Below are 23,318 nucleotides of genomic sequence, written 5' to 3'. Positions count from 1 at the left end.
TGCAGCCTTAACTGTGGCTTTGGGTATCTCCCACCACAGCTACTGACGTTTTTCTTGTTGGGCTAGCGGAGGATATCCACTTCAAGTTTTTGGCATGTTCTTCTCGTAAAAATAACTCTTCAAGTTCCGAATTTCAGATTTCCTCTTAGCTTGAAAGACAAGGTTTATTTGATGTCCTTATACTTACTTTGGTTTTATCTTAGCCTTTTTATAGTAAAAAAGATTTTTGCTGCTAGAAGGAAAACTGGGGCTTCAGTTTCCCGATGGACTCCACTGGTTTCGAGATCTGGTTCTGCTTGTCTCATTTTTTGTACGGTGCCATAGTCCCCAGATTTGTGAGCAACTGCAAGGAAGAAAGTTCCAGTTAGGCTTGCAAATGCCCCTGTGTCCGTCATCAGCGTGGACACATTTTTATGTATTGTCAGTTTCTTGAAAGGCATTTTATTTAATCTCTGCTGTTTTACCAAAGGTACTGGGAGGCAAAGGTGCTGTGCTGATGTTTTACTTGAGTGTTTCAGCCTGTTTGAAGATTTCCTTAGCTATCTTTAAGAAAGCTGTGTGTTGTTTTTTAGCATCAGAGTTTCTGTGCTTAATAGTACATAAACTCTGGGGTGGTGCAGGCCAGCCTGGATTAGTAACATGCCTCTTTTGTCAGACTTCAAAGATTTTGTTTCTGTTGGCTTTGTAGCAGACTAAGTTTACCAGCTGATATGAGTTGTGTATTGTTCATGTCTGTTAATACAAATGAATGGCATTGGATTGTATTGCACCTTAGTGCATGAATTCAGAAGCATTATATCTTGCTGTTATTTCAACAGGAGAGAGAGTCTCGTGAACACCTGCGCCTTGGACTCATGGCCCTTCCTGCTCCAAAGAACGACTTTGAGATTGTTTTACCTGAAAATGCAGAAAAAGAACTTGAGGAACATGAAGTAGATGAAGCCTTTGTAGAAGATACTGCTGATATAGATGCCCGTAAGCAGGTAGGTGTGTGTGATACAGGTAGTGCCTGTCATTTAAAATAAAATATCTTCCTTGTATGGTTCCCATAGTTTCATACACGAAACCATTTAATGAAGTGGTACAGCTTCTATGGAATAACAAAGTAAAATGTACCTGTTTTCTGTGCTGCCATCAGAGTATACCCACGCAGAGGCTAAATCAATTTTCTCTCAGAATCCTGTTCCTAATGTGTTAATGTTAGTATTACGCATTGTATTCTACGATGAAGTCTCTAGGAGTGTGTATGTCCTACCTCCTGCGTTTGATCCCCAAAGACAAAAATGGAATTAAAAGCATTTTTCTACAGAGGCACATGCTTGATTTTAAGGACATGAGAATTGTGCTTTTTTTTTTTTTTTTTTCTCCAGTTTCAGGTTATTCTGTGAAGGTTAAAAATTGCTGTTTGTGAAATGTAAGACAAGTACATACAAATTCAGGCAGGCTGGTAGCACACAGGTAGAAATCTGCCTTGCAGTGAATTAGTTCCTTTTGGATGACTTGTACCACAGGATTACCCAGGCAGCCAAGTTGTGAATGGGTCCCTGGTTGTTCTGTTTCAGAATCAAGGAAGGCTGGATAAAGTACTAGCTTAAATTCTGCTGGTTGAATAGTTTTACTAGCCAGTAACTACAGACGCGTAAAATTTTTCTAAGAATGGTCCCTTTTCCATTTATTGCTTATACTAATCTGTGTGATGCAAATCTGGTTTTGTTATATACCTTAAAATAAATGATTTTTTGAGTTCAGAGGGGGTTTTGCCAATGACTGCTTTGACAAATGAATAAAATATTCTAAAAAAAAAAAATCCTGTGCTCTGATATTTTCTAATATGACAAGCATTTCTCAGAATTTGATTCCTAGCATGTCCCAGTTTGGGGAGGAACATATTTATATATATTTATAAGCATGTCTCATGCTACACATGCACACACACACACAGATATAAAAAGTCTTCATAAATACAGACAATTTATGTATGTAGAACAGTAAAAAGAATTTGAGGCCTAATACCATACAAGAGACTAGCATCCTGCCTTTCAAATAAAGACATGACATGGCTGGGATTAGAACATGGAAAATCTTGGTCATCATTTCTGAAGTTTTAGGCAACACTGCCTTTTCATGTTATTTATTGCCTGAAAGTGGAATGTGAGGAGAAATCTCATGTTTTTACATTTTCAAAAGTATTGTTTTAGTGAAGCAGACATACAGAAGAAGACAAATAGAGTCCTGGCTGCAAATTTAAGAGTCTTTATTGTCCTGGGGGATTTCCTGTCTAGAGAGTTGGAGCAGAAGTCAAACTTGATGTAGAGATATTTGTAAAGAATGAAGTCTGCTGGGGTTGAGGCTGAAGGAGAATTTGGTGGCTAGAAACTACTTGTTAGGATATCTCTCAGAGTTTAGTCTGCTGTGCTCTTCCCTTTTACTTTAGAGGCAGTAAATTATGTCATCGTGTAGAGTGTGACCTGTTATTTGGCTCTGGCTTCATAAGATGAAGTCTTTGTACTTTAAGGAATCTTTGCTGCAGTAATCAATCAGTTTTCTACATCACATATATCTGTAGAAAGCATCTGATTCTTTCACAGTAGCTGGAGTAACACTGAACTTGTTTGTCTAGGCTCTTCGGGATGCGGAGCGTGCAAAAGAACTGAAGAGAATGCACAAAGCTGTTCAGAAGAATCTACCACGTCCCTCAGAAGTAAGTGGAAACAAAATTCACTTTTAAGGAAAAAAATAGAAATAAAGATGTTAATCAATATAGGAGGAAATAAAGTCTAGGTAGATCATGAGAATGAAATCTTTGAGTATGCTGATTTTGGCATGACAGGAAACTTTCACAGCAAAATCGTCATGAGGCATTTCATATGCAAAAATGAAATGACAGTTGGGTGTTTGGATTGCTGTGTGTGTCACACCACAAGGGATCTTGGCACCTGTTCTCCATGGCTTAGCTGATGTATAAAATTCATGCTTGGGTGGGGGTATGTGAATTTAATGTGTTCTTTGGTGTGTATGGTGTTTATGAACTTTTTTTTTTATTCCTGGACAGGTTAATGAAACAATACTGAGACCCTTAAATGTGGAACCACCTCTGACAGACTTGCAGAAAAGTGAAGAGCTAATAAAGAAAGAGATGATTACTATGCTTCATTTTGATCTTTTACACCATCCATTTGGAGAACAGCCTAGTGGTAAGAAGGGGAAAGGCCCAGGATTTGGCAGCAACAATGCAGAACATATGGCTTACTTGGAACAAAATCCTTATGAGAAGTTCTCCAAAGAGGATCTCAAGAAGGTGAGTATTGTATGGCCTAATTACCAGTGACTTAATGTCTCCTTATGTCATGGCCCTGTAACCTTGCAAAAAAAGGTGGATTCAAGCCTGCACAGAATTTAGTTGGGAGCTCTCCAGAGGGTTGTAAGAGCTGTAAGGATAATTTCTGTAAGCTAATGTTAATCTAAGCACTCAGCAGAATGATGAGGATGCTGTATTCGTCCAGAGACATTGTCTCTTAGATAGAATTTTGAGTGTGTTGTGATTCCTTCTCATTTTAAGAAAGGATAGGAGCTGTAGTACCCTAACAGTTACCAAATTCTATTTTGCTGTTTCTGGAAACTGATGTTAAGTCATTGAGACTTTAACTAGCTGTGATATCCACCTTCTGCTGCCTGTGTAGCTTGTTAATTTGTAATTAATAAGATTTTTTTTTTTTTTTTCATAGCAGGGAAGACTAAATATGACAGTGGTAGCCAGCTTGTAATTGGAGCAGCAAATCAAGTTGCTTTAAAATGATGCTTGTCAAGCTTGATCCAACAGAGCTGTGCTAGTGCAGACCCTGCTGGGCTATGGCAACTGCTCTCAAAGCATACCTGGTTGAAAAGTGCTGAGTAGGCAGAATAGGTTGTTTCTGGATGAAATGAGTAGGCTGTCTGGGCACTCTGTCCTGTTTTGCATTGTAATCCCAAGTTAAATAGTAGTCCTGTACCAAGGGTTCCGGTTCGGGTTGTTAATTTATTTAAGCAGCTACAGATGTTGCCTTTTGCTGCCAAGTGACAGATAGACAGTTCAGACACACAGCGCTGTGGTTAGCTCTTTCAAAGAGTTTCACCTGTGAAGTTCTGCCAGTAACCTTTGACCAAATGCTTACAGGAATAAAAATGAGTCAAAAGAAGAAAATCACGTGCCACCAAGTTATCTATTTTATGCAGACTCCTGCTGAGACTTGCGTTCTGGCAATAGCGGTGGTGTCTCTACACCATATTACTTTAAAGTGACTCTAAAGATATACAAGCAGATTTTAAATCCGTCCCCTTGACCATATCTGACCAATGAATCAAGAGCCTAAAATGAGAAACACTGAACAGTATGTACTTCCAATTTGCTGTTAAATGAAAAATTATACTTGAAGATTTCTGAGCAGGAGAAGTTAAAGATGGAAAATACAGTTAGATCATGAATTTCTCTGCCCTGCCAGTGTCAGATTGTTCCCTTAGGAACACTCTGAGTGCTTTCTCTGGTTGTTTTGAAGTGCAATGAGAATTGGGGCTTCTGTCACTTCCCTTAGAGACTATTACACAGTCCGGTAGTTTTTGTCTGGAAATTTTCATCAGAGTCCCTGGAAATTTTGTCTCCTAACTGATGAGCAGAAGTTTTTTTGCATCCGTGCTCCTACTTGCTCTCTAACATTCAGCATAATATTCCCTCTTTGTCTAAAATCAAATTCAAACCAGGAAGATTTTCTATGTCTGTGCTCTCATCTGGGGCTTGTTTATTTTGCTTTATTTCTTCATTTGTTTCTGGAACATCTTCCTACTGAAATCCCTTCATAAATTGCTCCTTTCTTTTCCTGATATGTAGTGCTCTTGTGGGAAGGATTAGCAGCGGTGCGAAGTACAGTGTGCTGAGCTCTTAAAGCTGTGGAACTGGTTTGATGCCACAACTAAATAGCCTTAATTAGTTCCTCACAGTGTAGAAATAGAGGCTAATTGAAAGTGAACCTCTATGAGATTTAGCTTTGTTGGGTGTGGTTAGAGTACTCTTATTTTATCTGTCTTGACCACTGAGGGCAAGTAATTAATTTTCCTTTCCCTCGTATCCCTGGAATCATCTCATCTGGTGGTACCTGAATTACTTCCTGGTCACTATGCTGTTATAAAACATGAGATATCTACTGCTGATATGGAAATTTGTGGTGCACATATAAATCCTGTTGAAAGGGAAGACATGTACTTATAACCAATGAAGTCCAGATTGGCAAAGATATTTTAGTTTTTCATTTACAAATAAAATTGGAAGAACCTGGGTGCCTACATAGTTTTGTGGGCTATGTTCTTTGTCAGAGTTGTGAGAACAACGTGAATCTTTTCAGTCCACTGTAAACTAAACCGGAAACAGCAGAATGCTCCTATCTCGCTCGTACTTCTCGAGCTACAGAATGTGTGTTAGTTAAAGTTGGAGTAGTATTTCCTGCAGTGGAGCTTATGCAGCTCACCTGTTAATATTTAGAGTTGACTTTCCAGATTGTGTGGAGGAGGGCAAGCAAAAGGAAATGAAAAGTGATTTTTGTTTCATAGAACAGCTGCTTCTGTCTGTACAGTTCTCCCTCCCCTCAAGGTCCTTGCTTTTATCTCTTTTCTTCTGCAGCAAGATGAAGTATCTAGTTGTGCCACAGCTTTCCTTAACTACAGCAGAGTGATGTCGGGTTTGGCCAAATTATATAAAATGAGGGATAGTTGCGCTGTGAGTAGCCTTCTAGCCTGGGTTTCATTTATAATCCACAGCATCTGTGTTAGATTTCATAGTTAGCTTAACCTGATGGTGAGCTTTTAGTATGAAAAAGAGAAACTGCCCCCCATGAATTGCACGCTGAAGGACTGAAAATTTTCTTGTATCCTGTGTATTGTAACTGCAATTTATTTCTCATCATTTCCAACAGGCACAGGATCTACTGGCACAAGAGATGGAAGTGGTAAAGCAAGGAATGGGGCATGGAGAGCTCTCAAGTGAAGCTTATAACCAGGTGTGGGAAGAATGTTACAGCCAAGTGTTATACCTGCCTGGACAGAGCCGCTACACAAGAGCTAACTTGGCCAGCAAAAAAGACAGAATAGAGTCACTTGAAAAGAGGCTTGAGGTCAGTGTCGCTGTTTTCTACCTTTTGCACCTGCTTTTGTTTTGTTTTGTTTCTTTTTTTCTATACAAGATTTACAGGTTACTTTATAAATAATGCAGGTCTTTTGATGGTACTCCTTTGAAAAGGTTGTTGAGGAATTCTCAGGAGTTCATAGATGTTCTTGAGGTGTTTAAATCGCCTTCTCTCATCCTTCTCCTTTTCTTAAAATATCCCAGAGTTATTCCCACACACAGTTTCTCATTGCACTATCAGCTGTAACACTGCTCGTCTCACCCACTTTATTCTCAACTGGAGAATTGGTCAGGTTCTGCTCTGTCAATTCCATGTGGATTTTTTGCTGTTTTCTTAATCTCTGCTATTAGCGGATCAGATACCTGATCTTTCTAGTTTCGCACTTTGTCCCTGTAGTGGCCAGTATGAGATACTTCAGAGAAAGATCCTTAAAAACAACGTCTCTGTCCCAAAACTCCTCTAAAGTTCTCTTTCCAACTTAAGATTTGGTTTGTGATTGACTGTTATGTATGTGAAGGTCCAGATAGTCCTGAATTCTTGCTAGACTGGCGACCTCTGCCAATTCCAGTGACTCCCTCCAAAAAAGAAAACAGTGGTTGTTTATGATCCTATTCCACTTTATCAGGAAATAGTAGGCTTCGTTATGGGTGCATTTTAAACGCAAAATCGAATTTGCTGTTTTGTATTTGCATAACTAGTATTTTCTGCAAGTGCAGAATGCCAGAGTTCAGATAGCAACGTCTCACCAATGCGCCTGCTTGCAGTTTGAGTACTGTGGCAGGATGCTGGGCACTAAGGAACCAAGAACTGAAACTACATCTTTTTTCTGTTGAGTTGTGGAGTACAGCATTTTTCAGTGTCAACATGCATGCATCAGTTTACTCAAAACGCAACAGTGACAGGCCTCAGCTCAACAAGGCATTAAGATTTTGGTAAGGTGTCCCTGGGATTGAGGGAGGTGTTTGTGTGGAGAGGAGATCGTCCGAGGTATGGTGCACTAAGAAGAAAGCAGTTCAAACCCTTTGACGCTGATTTCCCTTGCCCTGTCCCCTCTCTAGAGTTTCACCCAAACACTCCACACAAAAGACAAAAATATACAGCTTTTATAATAAAAGGTAAACTGGTTTTAAATTTGTTTCTTCCCACAGAACATGTGTTTGTTCAGACTTGCAGTAAGTCATTAACTGTTTTCCAAAATACCGTTTTAGTCTAAAAGTCTCTCTAAATTATGCAGGCATGAGATTATTTTTTTCCATGGTAAAAGGAAACTTTTTTTTTTTTAAAACGTACTTCTGTATTTAACATCAACATAGCTACTGTTGCTAGAAGTAAACCTCCTCAAACAGCTCCTACCACAGAAATAACATGAGACGGAGGCCAGAAAGGCTGAATTTTCGCTTGGTTCATACATGTGAAATACAGCATGAACGTGTGTTTTGTACAGTCTGTCAGTCAAGAATGTCGTCCAGGTGTAGACCCCACAGTTGTTAATCAACCACTCGGGCCAGGAGCAGTTCACCTGCAGGTAGCCCAGTAGCTGAGCGGTTTAGCCCTAGTACCAGAGGACTTGTCGTGCTGCTGCTCACCCAGCAGAGAGCACCATTGCTCTGCCCAACGCTGCCCGCCGCTTGACAACGCTCTGCTCTGCTCGGTTTTCACAAAACCAGTATCTGAGCACGGCGGCAGCCAGCTTGCATGGCAGCAGGGGCTGTGCTGGCGTCAGGCCAGCAATCTGAGGGCTGTACCTAATTTGTGTACAAATGCTTTTGAAATTTAAATATCTTACGCCCGAAACGACATTAGAAGTGCGTTATTAAAGTTGCAAAGTCAAACAGTCAAAGTTGGGGAATGCACAAACGGCCTTGCTCTGGCAGCCTTAATTTGCCTATGCATATGCATTACGAGACAGTCTTTAATTTCATGATTACAGACTAGTTTTTCCACAGACTCATTTACTGCACAGGGTGGATGGTACTTGCTTAATGAGTAGCTATTGAATATTTTGTTTTCCCTTTATTGTTCAGTGTGTGGCCCTGTGCCTTTATGCTGCGTGCTATTTCTGCAGTCTAAATTGGTTGCTTCTGTGGGGGCTTTCTTGTGCTGTTGATTTTTGTTCATCTCCCAATATTTGAATGCATAGCTGGTCGTGGTATGGTTTTTAAGGATACTGAAGCAAAGAAAGTAACCTTAAGTCATCCTTTTGTCAAACTCCTGTCGCATTTGTTCATTCTGTAAGTGCTCGTTACTCTGTAGTCACAAGACAGTCACCCAGGAAGCAAAATACAAATCAGAGGTCTTGCCAGGAAAAAAAAAAAAAAAAAAATTGGGTTTCATTTGCTACCAGCATTGCGCGGGACTCCATGGAAGACAGTTAACAAAATCCAGCTCGCTGTGTCTGCGATCGGTTGCTGCGATCGTGAGGCTCCCTGTCTCGCTAATGTAGCTACATCTCTCCAGATTAGCTGGCAGCGTGGAGCCCTGCTGGACAAGGCTGATTGCTTGGTGCACTCACAGTAAAGCGAGGGAGCAAACTCGGGTACACGTTCTAGATGCCACGCACCCCGGTTCGGTCAGGCGGGCAGGGCCCGCAGAGCTTGCTGTGCCCCACGGCTGCAGGTGCAGTGAAAGCCCTGCGCTGCCTTTGCCAACTTGCTGTTTCTCAAGTGCAGGTGGACTCTTTGCAAAGTTAAACTTGAGCTGAAAATCTCTCCCAAGTGTGTGCAAAATGCAGTTTAGTGCAGCTCTGTTGCCTGACCTATTTAAAAAGCACTTCCTAAAAGCGAGGTATAGATATACAGTTTTCCAAGTACAGGTCACCAGCGGAATAATTTTTTAAATAATAAATAAAAAGCATAGCAGTTTAATGAACAAACATATATAATGAATAAAGCACAGCAATTTTTTTTTTTTCCTAACCCATTCTCAGCAATGACAAAACCCACCTTCATTGTAATATTTTTCCAAAGAAAATTGTCTGAAAGCAATATCAGTTGAAATAGATATTTTAATGGGAAGTATCAGACAACCTTAATGAAAAGCAGGGATATTAGCTCAGCTTTCAGTACCCCAAGATGCTTGTACTCTTAACTTCCTTTGAGAGAAGAGTAGAAACTGTAAAATAGAGTTTGCCAGCAGCAGGAACTGATGTTGGTCAGCTTTTGGGACTGCCTCTTCCCCTTCATATTGCACTAAGATCATTAGGAAAAAACCATGAGGGTTTAGTGGTATTTGCTGGAGACAGCTGCACATCGGGTAGTCACTCTCTAATACTTCCATATGGGATTGCTAACACCCTGCAGATCCTGTGCGAAAAAGCCAGCTATTTCTAGTGCTGTCTTCTCGTTGCTCGGAGATTACTGGATGGATTGACGGCGTGGACAAACAGTCGTCTTTCTCTAATTGGCCTCTTTTCACTGCCTGAGTGATTTAGTGGTGGCAGCCTTGTATATGTTGACATGGCATTTATCATTCTGAAATTGATGGTGATATCACAAACAGATTTGTCCTGTTACTGACGGACTTGAGGAGGCAAAGTGAAGCAGTTGTGGAGAGCTGCTGTTTGGCTAGATACCCTGTCCAGGCATCACCAGCAGTAATGCACAACTCAGCAATAGTTTTAATACTGGAATGCACTGCTATGTATTAGTAATACTTTTCACTTCTCCTTTATTTTGAGGGTTGTGGACTCTTTGAATGTGTTACTTAACATGGCTTAGAGTATTACAAGATTAGGAAGTGAACTTTTTTGCATTACAGATGGGGAGTTTCAGGTCCATGCAAGTGAATCCCTGTGGCCTCGCTGTGTATCTGTAGTACAGCTTAGATTTGGTTGAATCCTGGTGGAATTTTCTCATTTTTCCAGTAGCTTCTAGAAGTTCTAGCATATTCATTCAAGGCTAGGCTACACTGCACAGTGAGTCATTTCAGAAATGGGAGTTTTCTGATGCTCACGATTGCCTTTAGTAGCTGCTTCAGTTCTCCTCAATACCTTGTACTCCCTTCTCTTCCAAGCAATGTATTTATAATGAAAAGCATCCCTGCCTAAGGTGTATATTAAACTAGGAACCTTATCAGATGAAATGAAGTAGTATAGGCATCTATTTAACAAGCTAGTTGCTTCCCTTCAGAGTTCGTAACGTAGAAACTTCCTGCCAGCATTATTTTGCCTTTGAAGAGGGTTCATAATGTTAGCTTGCAGCATACAAATATTTTTATTAAAACTGTGGTAGTTAACACCATCATTTCAGTCGATTGCTAAATTATAAACACTATTGAAAGTCTACGGGGGAGGACGCTCTAGTTACACTGCATACGCAAAGCATAGTAGATCAGCTACTCTTTGCAATATCAAAGATACACCAAGATGGTAATTTACTAGACCAAAGTGTCCAATTTTGCTTTTGGCTGCAGCCAAATTAATTTAGAGCTCTGAATTAATTTACATTGAAAGCCAGTTGCTTAGCTGGAGTTTTATGGGTTGCATGTTACACTCTGCTGCAAGGTGTATCACTGACTAGTTTATTGGAGATTGTATTTTAATTTCTCTCTAGTTTACATGCTTCTAAAGCTTGCAGTTCCTTTTGGGTTTTTAGGTGTGCTGCTACTGAGAAAACACCTGGAGAAAATAAGAGAATTTATAAGACCAGGAATAGAGAAATGACTCATAAAACTAAAATACTGTGGAATCTATGAGTAGCCTGCTTTTATGGATACATATATTCATCTGTATTACTGTGTTGCCTTTGTGAAATATGTTGGGTTTGTTTTTTTTTTTTAATAAGATCTGTTGGAAATGTAGTTGTCACCAGAGGATCTGGTGGGTTATCGGTGGTCTTCGCTGTCAAGCAGTTCAGAATCTGATAGAGCTTCAGTGTGTATGCAAGGCCACTATTGCAGTGTCTGATCTCTGCCTAATGTACAGTTGGATCATCAGAGTACATGTATTTAGTGTGGCAGTTTTGGAGGGTATATACTTCTGGGCAACACAGATGTATGGCAGATCCCTTAAGAATTGTCTTTACCTGTGTGAAAACACTTTGACTGTTTACCAGAATGGTTAGAATGCAGTTTGTGCTATAGCTGGGGTACTCTCACATTTTAGCTGGTGCCAGAAAGGGTCAGTGCTGCTTATTTTTCTCCAGCTGCCCCCTGCCATTACTTCTGACCTTGTACCAGTGTTCTTATGTCTCTGTGGTAATCTAGACCAGTTCATTGAATTGGCAGAAAAAAAATTATGTTTAGGTTAAGCAGCGGACCCCTTTCCACAGTAGCCGAATATTAGATCAGCTTAGCTATAACACATCACATATTTGCTTGCAGAATTTTGGAATATTTGAGAGATCCACAACGAAGGTAACCCATAACCTATAATGAGGAAGGCAATAAATAAAAGGGTTTGTATTGCCAAGGACAATTAATGTCTGCAGTAAGAAGAAATACCCTGCTAGGGAAGGTAAATGGATACAGCCAGAAATCTTTTGTTTTCTTTCTAGCACAGGTTCATTGCCTATTTTTGAGCAAGTCTCATGAGTTCAGATTCGATACACCTTATTTTAGCCTCCTAACTAAAACAAAGCTGCAGTTGCCTTAGGCTCCCTTTGGTTTTGGTAGAGAGACAAGGCAACTCCTGAGAGCAGCTTGGCTTGTTTTAAGAGTTGAATTTCCCCCTCGAGTTTCCTTTTTTTCTCTTTTTATTGCAGAGGCACCTAGAGCACCTCAGATCAGTGAAACAAAACTAGGTCTTAATGTCTCCCTTGGTTCCCCTGTCACTGGAACAGGAGCAATGTCTATCTTATGGGTCTCTGTGCAGTTTTGTTTGCAAAGCACTTGTAGACCCACAGCTGAAAATCACTACCTAAACCTGCTAAATCTTTAAGTGTACTTATACTACTGGGTAAGTTGTTGTCTTTTCCATTTTGAGCTTGTTGAGTTGAGCTGGAGCCATGCATCTTTGCATGTTACAAGTCTGGAAAAAAACCCATTGTTCACTGTCCTCGAGGTGAAGTAACTTACTATGTCCTTGGTTTTTCTCTCTCTTCTCGATCTGCAGTTAGCAGCTACCCCCTCTGAAACCTTCCTCACCGTGAGCAGGAAGGAGGAAAGCAGATCTAGTTTTATTCAAATGTAACTAGTCAACTCTTTAAAGCAATGACATTTCCCAGACTGCCAATTGAACAGCTTTGGGAAATGGAACTGTACTTTTGCTGTTAAACAGTTATTTTCAGAGGAAAATGCTACTAGTTGATTTTATACCAGTTCTCTTATTATTGACTTACTTTGGGACCTTCGGAAGGAAGCGGATGAATGCCAGTAAGAGCGTTCTTCGTGCTTTTATTTCTGTGATCTTGCCTACGAGTCTGAAATTTGTCTTCAGATTGGACCATTGTGCTAGCCTCTGTTCTAAGGTCATAATTTGGGGGGGGCAGGGTGGTGTGGATAACTCATTTTGTATAGAAAAAAGTCTCTTTTTGCATGTCCTCAGTCCAGGATGTGCCAAAACAGTGGAAATGAGCAATGAAAAAGTTCTTTAAAAATAAGTGTAGACTGCATAGCAGTTACTTTTTGTTTGGCCAGTTGCTCATAGAATGGTAGGAAGTTTTTTCCCTTGATGTCTACAACCATTGATTTCCTTTGTGGTGTTAGGTGAAATCAGATTTCACATTTGGAAATGTTGTTAATAATGGGAACTTACATACTTAGAAATAAAGTTCAGCATTGACAAAGCTCTTAATTGCAAAAGGCCCTTGCACACCGTCACTGTTGAAAATTGTGTTTGAACAGAGAAAAGTATGAATTTATACGGTCTTTTTGCCAGAAGCCACCTCATCTGCAGACCTGTTGCTCTTTAAAGCCTGTCCTGTTGTGAAGCAGTGTCTGAACCTGTGGATGTTGGCCCAGTGTGAGTTGCTGATCACAAAATAACTTGCTTCAGTAATACTTGTATAGTAGTAGCTGCTGGAATAGAGTGCTAGTGACTGCTGCATGCTCATTGTCGGGCTTCTGCTGTGTATTGAGAGGGAACCAGGCTGTTTGTTAACTTGTTTATTGCATGAACATCCACAAGATTGTTAGCCTCTTCTCTGGAGGAGACCAGTCCAAGAACTCTGGGTTTGCAGAGGTAGTTTTTGAAGGCAGTTACACTGTGCTCACTGCCATATTATCTCATCAGATGCAGCAGTAACCCATGTTTGCTGACAGTTAATCAAAGCTGTTAGCCTGAGGTAGTTGTTACTGTCTGTGATCTTACTGTAATTTTTTTTTTTTTCCCCCAGGGAGAGTAAAGACTTTTCAGAAAAGCTTAGTAAGAATAAATTGTTTGTCATCCTAAACTGTGCTCTTCTAGATGTGTTTCTACTGTGATTGTGATATATGGGTATCACTGATAATACTGCTAGTCTTAGAAGCAATTCCCAAATAAAAGTATTCAAAGTGGGCTTTAGTGTCATCATCGTAGATCAGCAGTGACTGCTAACTTATCCAGTAACTTTCTGGATTATTCTGGATCTAGATAGTTGAAGGCTATGAACTTCTGTGGGAACGCTTGCTCTTGATGTACCCTGTACCATCATTACTCAACAGTCCTACCGACTCGTGTTATGACCTTTGAAGGCAAGTTGTCATAATCTCTGAGACATACTTCACATGGAGATTGCTCTCTATTAGTTTTTACTGTGAGTAGAGAGAACAGCCTTCTGCAGATATCAGTAACTCATAATGATATATGATCTACATAACAAATTACAATATAGGAGTTTATGTTGAGGCTTCCCTATGAAATTGGGGAAAGGTAGCTTCCCATTCCCATGCAAGCTTTGAATATTTAGTCTCATTTCAGTTGTCAAGTTGCAGTGGCATACCAGCAGTGCCTTAATTTGAGGATCGCCAATGACTGAATCTTTCCATGAAAAACTTTGTGTGATCCCAGTCAATTAGAATTAAATCCCACTTTGTCATCTCTTGACAGTTACACGCTCTGTCCCTTTTTGATTGCTCTGATACTGATCAGCACCTTTTCTTAATGATCCTTGTACATTAAGTAAGCATGATCTTCATGGAGTGCTTTCAGTTGGTTAGCAGTGCTAATGCTAGTGTTGCTGTCAGTTTGATAGATTGAGCCCATATTGTTCTACGCTGGAAATGCAATTTTTTGCTTGATAGTAACCCCAAGCCTCAGTTTCCAGCAGAGTTGACTGTTGTCTTTTACTAACTCCAAGGTAAGAGGCAGGCTCTACAGAGAGTTTTGGCTGGTCAAACTGCAGACAGATGAAACAGTGTTCCAAGCTAGAAAATGGAGAACTCTGTCCAAGAGCATGGAAGTGTAAAAATACTTTTAAGTAGAGCAACTAATGAATTTTTGTTTAAAAACATGCTATTGTAGAGTGCACCATCAAGCTTGTAAAGGCGGATCACCTAAACAGGCACAGAGGATGTTCTAAGCATGACGGTCATCGTTGTCCCTGGGGTGGTTTGAGATGCTGGTGAAACCTGTTTGGTGTAACCTGGCGTTGAGCAGAAGGCTGTCATCTTAGTGTGTGTTGCCTCATTCCAGCTACTCTGGCTGACTGAGCCAGTGTGAGGCAAGCTCACAAACCCTGCTATTTAATTTAAAGTTAATCCAGCTCCTGCCAGCAGAATTGAGTATGGGAGGGCTACTTGTGGGTCTGAGGTGAGGAAGGAAGTTATAGTAACGTTTGGAGTAGCGCTATATAGGTTCCAAGAGTAACCTACTCAGCCAGCGTAGCTGAAGCTGGCAGAGGATTTCTCTGCACAAGCTAAGCAACTTTATGATGATATGTTGATTCTCCAAGGTCATGGAACAAGTGGGTTTACTTTTGACTATGGTTCTGGTAAGAACATGCAGCAGTTTTTCTTCCATGTTTTTTATCCATCAGGCGTGATTAAGAAGATCAATTAGAAGACAAGAAAGCTTAATGCTCTGCATTTAACGGAAGGAAACCAAAACAGTACAGGGGAAAAACAGCCCTTTGAACTGAGGAGGGGTGTCCTCAGTAGACTTAGTGAGATGAGGAATTGTAAAAATGCAGTTTTGAAGGCACTTGAGCCTACCCTTCCTCAGGGTCAGTTTTTCTTAAATCTATCCCAATGGATGTTTGTTCTCATAAAGCAGTCTTTCCCTGTTCTTTGTTGTCCTCAGTTAAACCTTACAACTAACCTCCTATCTAAAATTTCCTTGCCAAATTTAAATCCCTCTTCCTTTCTCAGTGGACATAAGAACAGACTAATTTTTCACAATGATCTTTGGGATATTTAAAGCATGTTGTTGTGTCTTTCTTCATTTTCTCTATTTTTATTAGATGGAGAAAAACCAAACAACCCCTGTTTTTTCAGTCAGTCTTCCTTTTCTACATCATGTTTTATAAACCTGTGATTATGTCTGTTGCTCTGTTTTGGTTTCTCTTCTTTGGATCTCTAGTGTAGTATTGAAAACTGAACACAACTCTACTAGGCATGAGGGGAGGCTTTTACATAAGAGATTTGGGGTGGGATGAGGCTCTCACGCTTGCCCTAACATCATATATCATTTTACCCCATGACTGTACATGCTGTTCTCGTTTTGCTATAGCTGGTACAAAAGTCAGCGGAACCAAAGCCAGCCAAGGAGCAGTACAAAATAAATAACTAAGTGGAGAAATCTTTCAAATGTCTTTACATTTTCTGCTAGGTTCAGGAGGGAAATGGTTGTCAGATTTTACTGAAATCTATTTCTTGGCTTTAAGCAAATAATGTAGACTACTGTTTCAACACACCTCTTCATAACTGCTTGGAATTTTTAGCTTGGTATCTGAGCCTTAAAATTTTACGAAGCTTGAACTAAAATTATATGCAGTTGTTGGCATTAATGCAGCAGTCAGCAATTTTTAATAAATAGTATTTGTTACAAAAAGCTGAGACCTCCTTTTGACCTTTTCGTAGTAGGTCCTAAAATCTTGTAGTTGGGAGGGAAGAGGAAAGGTGGTGAGTGTTCACATTTCTCTCTATAAGCAGAGAAGGAAGAAAGGGCTGTTATTTCTGGGTTTAGATACTTGGGAGGCTTTTTAATTCCCCCCCCCCCCCCTTATTTTTATTTTTACAGCAGTGAGGCCTGTGATAGTCCAAGATAGACAAGGAGCTGAGTAGAAAAGCAAAAGCTGAATAGTAGTATACAACCTGAGGAGCTCTAGTACTGAAAAGTAAGAATAAATCCAGAACAACTGGGGAGTATTAAGTCCAGTTCTTATTGTCTGAACATTTCAAGAGTCCTTAAATAATCAGGGTCCAATACTATAATGAACATTAGATTTGAACTGGCTTTTGTTTTTCTTGGAGGAAAAAAAATGCTTTATTATATCTGATACATTAAAACAGCACACACTTGGGGTGGGATTGATCCACCTGACCTTAGCTAATGGTGCCTGAGCAAGCAGTCTGTGCTCCCATCTTAGTCAGTGAAGAGCACTTTGGGGGAGTGCTTAGTCTCATTCTGAGGCCCTGGATCAGAGGAGCTGTGCCCCAGAGCTGTCGGTTTCTCTTCTGATTATGGAACAGCCTCGGGTGACAAGCTCAGGTATTGATATCTAAAGCCAAGCCAAGTGAATCCCAAGTGAAGTCTGCAGAAGCGCAAGACCAACCCAGTACTGCCACTGCTACTGGTGATACTTAGAGCATGCAGATAATTCGGGACTTCTGACCGCAATGCCCTGATCCAGTCTGTTTTCTGTACAGTGGAGATGGTGCTTGTACCTGCATTTTATGTCCTCAGGTACTCAGTGTTTAACATTTTATTAGAATTATTAGGTTGTTGACAGATCTTCACTCAGGATGACAGAATGATGGAACTTTTCTAAATGGTCTTTTTTAACCTGTTCTAGGAAAGTGACATAGAATCATAGAATGGTTTGGGTTGGAAGGGACCTTAAAGATCGTCTATTTCCAACCCACCTGCCGTGATCAGGGACACCTTCCACTAGACCAGGTGGCTCAAAGCCCCATCCAACCTAGCCTTGAACACTTCCAGGGGTGGGGCATCCACAACTTCTCTGAGCAACCTATTCCAGTGTCTCCTCACCCTCACAGTGAAGAATTTCTTTTTTACATCTAATCTAAATCTACCCTCTTTCAGGCTAAAGAGGTTACCCCTTGCCCTATCACTACAGGCCCTTGTAAGAAGTCCCTCTCCAGCTTTCTTGTAGGCCCCCTTCAGGTACTGGAAGGCTGCTATAAGGTCTCCCTGGAGCCTTTTCTTCTCCAGGCTGAACAACCCCATCTCTTTCAGCCTGTCTTCCAAGGAGAGCTGCTCCAGTCCTTTGATCATCTTCGTGGCCCTCCTCTGGATTTGCTCCAACAAGGTCCATGTCCTTCTTATGTTGGGGGCCCCAGAGTTGCACGCAGTACCCCAGGTGGGGTCTCACCAGAGCAGAGTAGATAGGGAGAATCCCCTCCCTTGACCTGCTGGCCACCCTGCTTTTGATGCAGCCCAGGATACGGTTGGCTTTCTGGGCTGCAAGCGTACGTTGCTGGGTCATGTTGAGCTTCTCGCTGACCAGCACCCCCAAGTCCTTTTCCTCAGGGCTGCTCTCAATCCATTCTCAGCCCAGCCTGTATTTGTGCTTGAAGTTTCATTTCACACCAAGCATACTCTATGTTGTCTGTAATGCTGTGAAACAACATGGGACAACTGATCTTTGTTACATTAGACCTCTGCTGCAAACAAAATTCTGTTTGCCTGTGCATCCATCTATTCCATGATCTCTAAATGTCAGTGGCTCTCAACACACGTTTTTCATCCAAGAAACAGTAATTGGAAAATAGTTCATTTACCGCACAGCTGTATTTGTTGTTGCAGTAATAGCATATTATTTACCAGTGAAGACATTTAAAGCTTTCATACTTTTCCATCAGAGAGTATCCTCACAAATCCCTAATCTATTTATTTAATTTTCTCTAGATTTATATAAATATTGAAAAAGAGGCGCCTTTCTGTATGCTTAAAGCACCTTGGGCATAGCTTAAGTCTACATTGCAAACAGAATCTGAAAAGCGCAGCAGTCTGCATCTCTCTCCCCAGGAGCAAACTCGACAGCTCAGAAAGTCAAATTTCTCTTTCACTCACCCATTAACGGTTTGCTCCCTTGACCATTCACTTTGTTTATCTCTGCACCACCTACTAAAACTGTTTTAAATGAGTGAATAGATTGTTAAGGGGTGGGGCATTTTACAGAAACGTTCAGCTGTATGATGGCGTGTACTTTAATAAAGTTGGATGTCTGAAAGCTTGATGAAGTGCACTTTGGAATAGCTTGGTGGATAAGGCTGATGGCTGCGCTAGTCATAGTGGCTGGGGTTATCTGGCTGTCTGTAGTGACCACTGTAAACGACAGATCGTGAAGTAGTTCCTTCTAAATGGAGTTTAGTTTCATGGGTAAAAGATGGTGTCTTGGGTTAAATGTGTTCAAAGCAGCGAAAAGCTGCTGCCTTTTAGTTGGTAGTGATAATGCCCTTGTATGTAAGAACGTTCACCAGAAAAGCTTTGATTTATTTTTTTTTTTTAAGGAAATGAGGCAAGGGTAGGTGATTTAGCCACTGTGGTTCCAAGTTAGGCTTCTATATTTTAACACTTGAGAAACTTACACATTTTTCTTCATCTTCTGCACTAATACGTCTTTAACTGTGGCAAAAATCAAAATCTGAGAACCTGATTCCTTTTTTGTTGAGCTTGGCATTTTTCACACAATGCTTTCTGAAAAAAGGGTCATGGTTTTTTTTTCTTAAAGGAAGTAGCATAAAAAAAAAACAACCAGGAGCTTTATGCCTGTATTTAGAGATGTGAAATGCTATACCTCTCCACAGTTTTGCTCAGTGGTATGGTCCTGTGTTATTTGTTGGTTTGTGATTCAGGGTTAAAGATTTCTGTGATGCAGTCTATCAGGCTTTAAATATGCTGATGGCTATTTCATGTTTTTACTGCTTATTTAATTTTGCCCAACTGAATACATGTATAAAAGCACTCCAAGGCTTCTGTTACCTTTGCTGTTTATGTATCTTATATAAAACATTTATAAGATGTTAACATGAACATGCTTGTTTATTTGCATTGTGTCCCAGTTGGCAGAATTTTGTAATTTGTATCGCCTGTCCGTTTATGGATTATGTCTGGATTATGGTTTTAGAGGACTGACCTGGACAACTTTGGGAAAACTAAAACTCCTAAATCCAGGGCATACCAGGTAGCGCTTACCGGAATGATACAGGAAGGAGAGCTTCATGTCTAACGTGCCAGTTGCTTTGTGACTTTGATACCACATTTTAAACTCATCACTTTGTCATATCTGTTGTGTACGGTATTGGATTGTAAATTGTGGGGGTTCGCTTCTGGCTTTTGCCACTGACCTTGTGCTGTCTCGGTATTTGTCTGTTGGCTGACGATAATCTTACCTTCTTGCTGTGAGATCCCCAAGGGAAGAGCCCTGCACGAAAGCAGCGTTAGTAAGATGCCACCAGGGTTTTTGGTATGGTGAAGGAGGGAATAATGTTGCAACATGATAGTAATGTAGTAAAGCTGATCTTATAGATAGGTGAGGTTACTTTATTTTAAGACAAAACTAATTTCACTTATTTGCAGTCTCATACTCACATGCTTTCAAAAACTAAGATGCATAATCATGGAGTGGTTTGGGTCGGAAGCAACCTTTAAAGATCACCAAGTCCAACCCCCCCCGCAATGGGCAGGGACATCCTTTGACTAGATGAGGTTGCTCAAAGCCCCGTCCAACCTGACCTTGAACACTTCATCAGATAATCTATCCAGCATTCAGCTACCGAGACATTTGAATCCAAGTGGTCTTTCTGAGATGCTTTATGATGACACCAGGAATGAAGGGTCATCACCTGTTGAGTTCTCATTGTGGTACCTGGGTTCTTTTGGGGATGGTGACCATGTTTTTTGTTTATTTCTTTGTTTTGGGGTTTATTTTGGATTTGCCTTTCATACTTTTTAAAAGCAGGCAGTAGTTGGTGTGTCCATCTTGTTCCACCTCTGAGTTACCAGGATTTAGTCTTAGTCCTTTGTCTCCTGATGCGGCTGTCCTGAGAAAGTGCGTGCAGATAATTGGTGTAGGATTTACTTACCATTCTAATAGTCCTCCTGCTGTTCCTTGCAGTGCTTCCATGCCCCAGCATTGCCATTCATTTGCCACTCAGACCAGTCTAAATGTTTTCTTTATGGTTCTCTGCAACAGAGTCAGAGATTCAGAGCTGCTTTAATGCATAATACCTTTATTTAGTTTTCCTTTATTAAGGCATAGAACATCTCCTGCGTAAGTGTGACGCGGCGTAGCTGCTTACTTAGCTTAGCAACTGCAACAAGTCCTGGCTATAAAGCTGTACTCCTATAGCGTGTCATCACCCCTGTTGCAGCTAGTGGATTTCACCCCTGGAATAATGTATTAACATTGTAAAGTTTTTAATCCAGAAATCTAGGTGGTTGTAAAATGCACAGTATGATTTGTTAATAGAAATCAAAGAACTTGATCAACTCGATACAGTTCCACAGATGCATTTTCACTACTTTTTCTTCTCCTGACTTTTGAGTTCTGGATACATAAAGTAATTCTTGGGTTCCTTCTGACAGATAAACAGAGGTCACATGACAACTGAAGCCAAGAGGGCTGCCAAGATGGAGAAGAAGCTGAAGATCTTGCTTGGTGGTTATCAGTCTCGAGCAATGGGCCTCATCAAACAGTTGAATGATTTGTGGGACCAAATCGAACAGGCACATCTGGAGCTGCGGACTTTTGAGGAACTGAAGAAACATGAAGATGCTGCAATCCCTCGGAGACTGGAGGTGAGATTCCTAAATGTAATACCTCAGGTCAAATACAGGCACTTTGTGGAAAAGATGGTTTTGCAACGCACAGCCTCTGAGGTTCACAACCAGAGTTTGTATCTTGTTTTTAATGGTCTTTTTAGATTACACTTTTCGCTATTACCAGACTCCTCTGCTGTTCACTTCAATATCAAAGATTCTGTGATATATATATATATATTGGAAGCTGGGACTGATCTACTAGTGTGTTCTTTAACTTTGTTTTTATTTTATTTCCTCATGTGGTTGCTTTTATTAATCTTCTGCAATGCATATAGGCAGAAGTTCCATATCTATCTTAATTTGGCTTGTTTTGCTTTTAATTACTGTTAGAACTTAGGGTAGATCTGAAACTTGTGTAAAGCCTCCTACTTCCTTAAAAGTCAGTGTACCAAATGCCAGTATACGCTACAGGAGATTCTCCTTTCTTTTCACATGTTGATTGTGTTACTCCCTGAAGCCAATGCTGTTGTCAGACTTGCAGATGGTCGGACTTTTAGAAAGCCAGTACTGAAGTGGGGTTATTGCACTGATTTAAACATGGCTCTCTCAGTTTCAGAAGGCGAGCAGTTATCCTGTAATGATAGTTTTGAGCCATCCTGAGAGTTCAGGCCATTTGCCTGCAGTCCTGTTGCTGGCTGACAACGTGTGCATGTGTGATCTGGACCATTGCTCCTGAATAACAGCACCTGCCTTACTGGCCTCTAACTGGTTGGCATGGCTTTGAGGAGGAAGCTATCCTCTTAAGCAGCCTTAACTTCAACTTTAAGGACATGGTTTAGTGGTGGGATGGCAGGGTTAGGTCAACAGTTGGACTTGATGATCTTAAAGTTCTTTGCCAACCTAAACGATTCAATGATTCAACCTGGAATTAGTGAAAACAGGTAGACTGAGCTACCTGAAAACAATGCCTCAGAGCCACTGTTCTTAGTTTAAGAGTCTCCAGGATATTCTTCTCCTCTTTATTCAGCTAAGAAGGCAACACTCAACCAAGACTCAGTCCTAGGCTTGAGCCAGTGCCAGGCTTGCTTTCCAAGAAACAAGTACTCATCTGAGCATAATTTTACTTTTTTTTCTTCTTTTCTTCCGGAAGAGAGGGTTTGGTTGAGTCTCAAATCTTCTCACCCACTTGCTATAAAAAAAGATAGTGTATCAGTTCTTAAAACTGATTTCATGAAGGCAGTTTAGAAATGCTGATAGATGTATTTAAAAACTCAGAAGTGATTAACTGATTTAATGAAAGTTAACAGTAAAAAAAGTATTAAATAGCTTGATAGCTACTAATAGCACCTGTTTTTAGTAAACGGCACTTTACTCGGGGCTAATCCTCAGAATACGTGATACAGGAGTGAAGGGAGATCAAATGAACTGGCAGCTGGCAGTTGTAGAACAAGCAGTAGTTCTCCTTCATGCACTGTGTAGTTAGTGGAAGAAGGCCTGTGGAAGGCCTTGTGGCAGGATGCAGGGTTGATTAGGAAGGTTACCCCAAAAAGGTTTGAACAGCCTCATGGAAGAAGAATCCATGGATAACTGTTAAATACAGTGCACTGCTTGTGGCAAGCTTCCAACTTGAAATCTCGTCCTTTTTGAAGCATTTGATATTAACTGCTGTCAAAACCAGAGTAAGATACCTGACATTGGAAGGAAGATAACTGTGATTCTTGATACTCTGCATCAACTGCTGTCTTTTATATTTAAAAGAAGTAATTTTAGCAATGTCCTCTTTCAGTTCTCACCCCTTCCTCTGAAGAAACTTAAAATACAACCTCTGGTAAAGATCTTTGTGAGTGTGACTACTGGAAAAACTAACTGGTTGCTTAATTATGTTTTCCTTACAGTGTCTGAAGGAAGATGTGCAGCGACAGCAGGAGAGAGAAAAGGAGCTCCAGCAGAGATTTGCTGACTTCATGTTGGATAAAGAGACTTTTCAAGCAAAGTATTAAAGCACAAAATTCCATTTGTCACTGATGCAACATTTTTAAAGTGTACAGATACTTCCCCAGCAGCTTTTGCCATCGGTTACAGAAATCAAGTGTAGTCTGCTGTTTGCATCTTGTCAAGTTTTGTTCCTTTAATGGACTATTCCAAATGTTCTAGGTGTGAATGGCTTTGGCCAGTATTAAAAATTGGATTGAAATGTCCAAAATTTTATTAAAAAAAACCCCAAACCCACTCTGGTATGATTTTAGCCATGTCTTCATTTGCTAGGGTTATCACATTATTCCTAGTGTTTTATCAGTCTTAAGACCTGTAAGATACGTGCCTGCAGAATAATGTCTTTTGAATAAACCTGGAATGTTAAAAAATAA

General features: G+C 40.5%; 1 protein-coding gene across 1 annotated transcript in view; it reads left to right on the top strand.

Moving 5' to 3' along the window:
• Positions 1 to 23,318, top strand: part of CDC5L (cell division cycle 5 like) — a 35,715-nt gene extending 12,397 nt beyond the window's left edge. The window contains exons 11-16 of the mRNA XM_035895130.1: positions 819 to 983; positions 2,621 to 2,701; positions 3,053 to 3,298; positions 5,940 to 6,137; positions 20,776 to 20,988; positions 22,848 to 23,318. Coding sequence (XP_035751023.1) covers positions 819 to 983; positions 2,621 to 2,701; positions 3,053 to 3,298; positions 5,940 to 6,137; positions 20,776 to 20,988; positions 22,848 to 22,952 — 1,008 coding nt within the window. The 3' untranslated portion in view covers positions 22,953 to 23,318. The remainder of the gene's footprint in view (positions 1 to 818; positions 984 to 2,620; positions 2,702 to 3,052; positions 3,299 to 5,939; positions 6,138 to 20,775; positions 20,989 to 22,847) is intronic.

Source organism: Egretta garzetta, unplaced genomic scaffold, assembly GCF_000687185.1.
Source record: "Egretta garzetta isolate BGI_Z169 unplaced genomic scaffold, ASM68718v1 scaffold235, whole genome shotgun sequence".
Lineage (NCBI taxonomy): Eukaryota > Metazoa > Chordata > Aves > Pelecaniformes > Ardeidae > Egretta > Egretta garzetta.
Note: the sequence above shows the minus strand (reverse complement) of the source record. Positions and strands in the feature narration are given on the sequence as shown.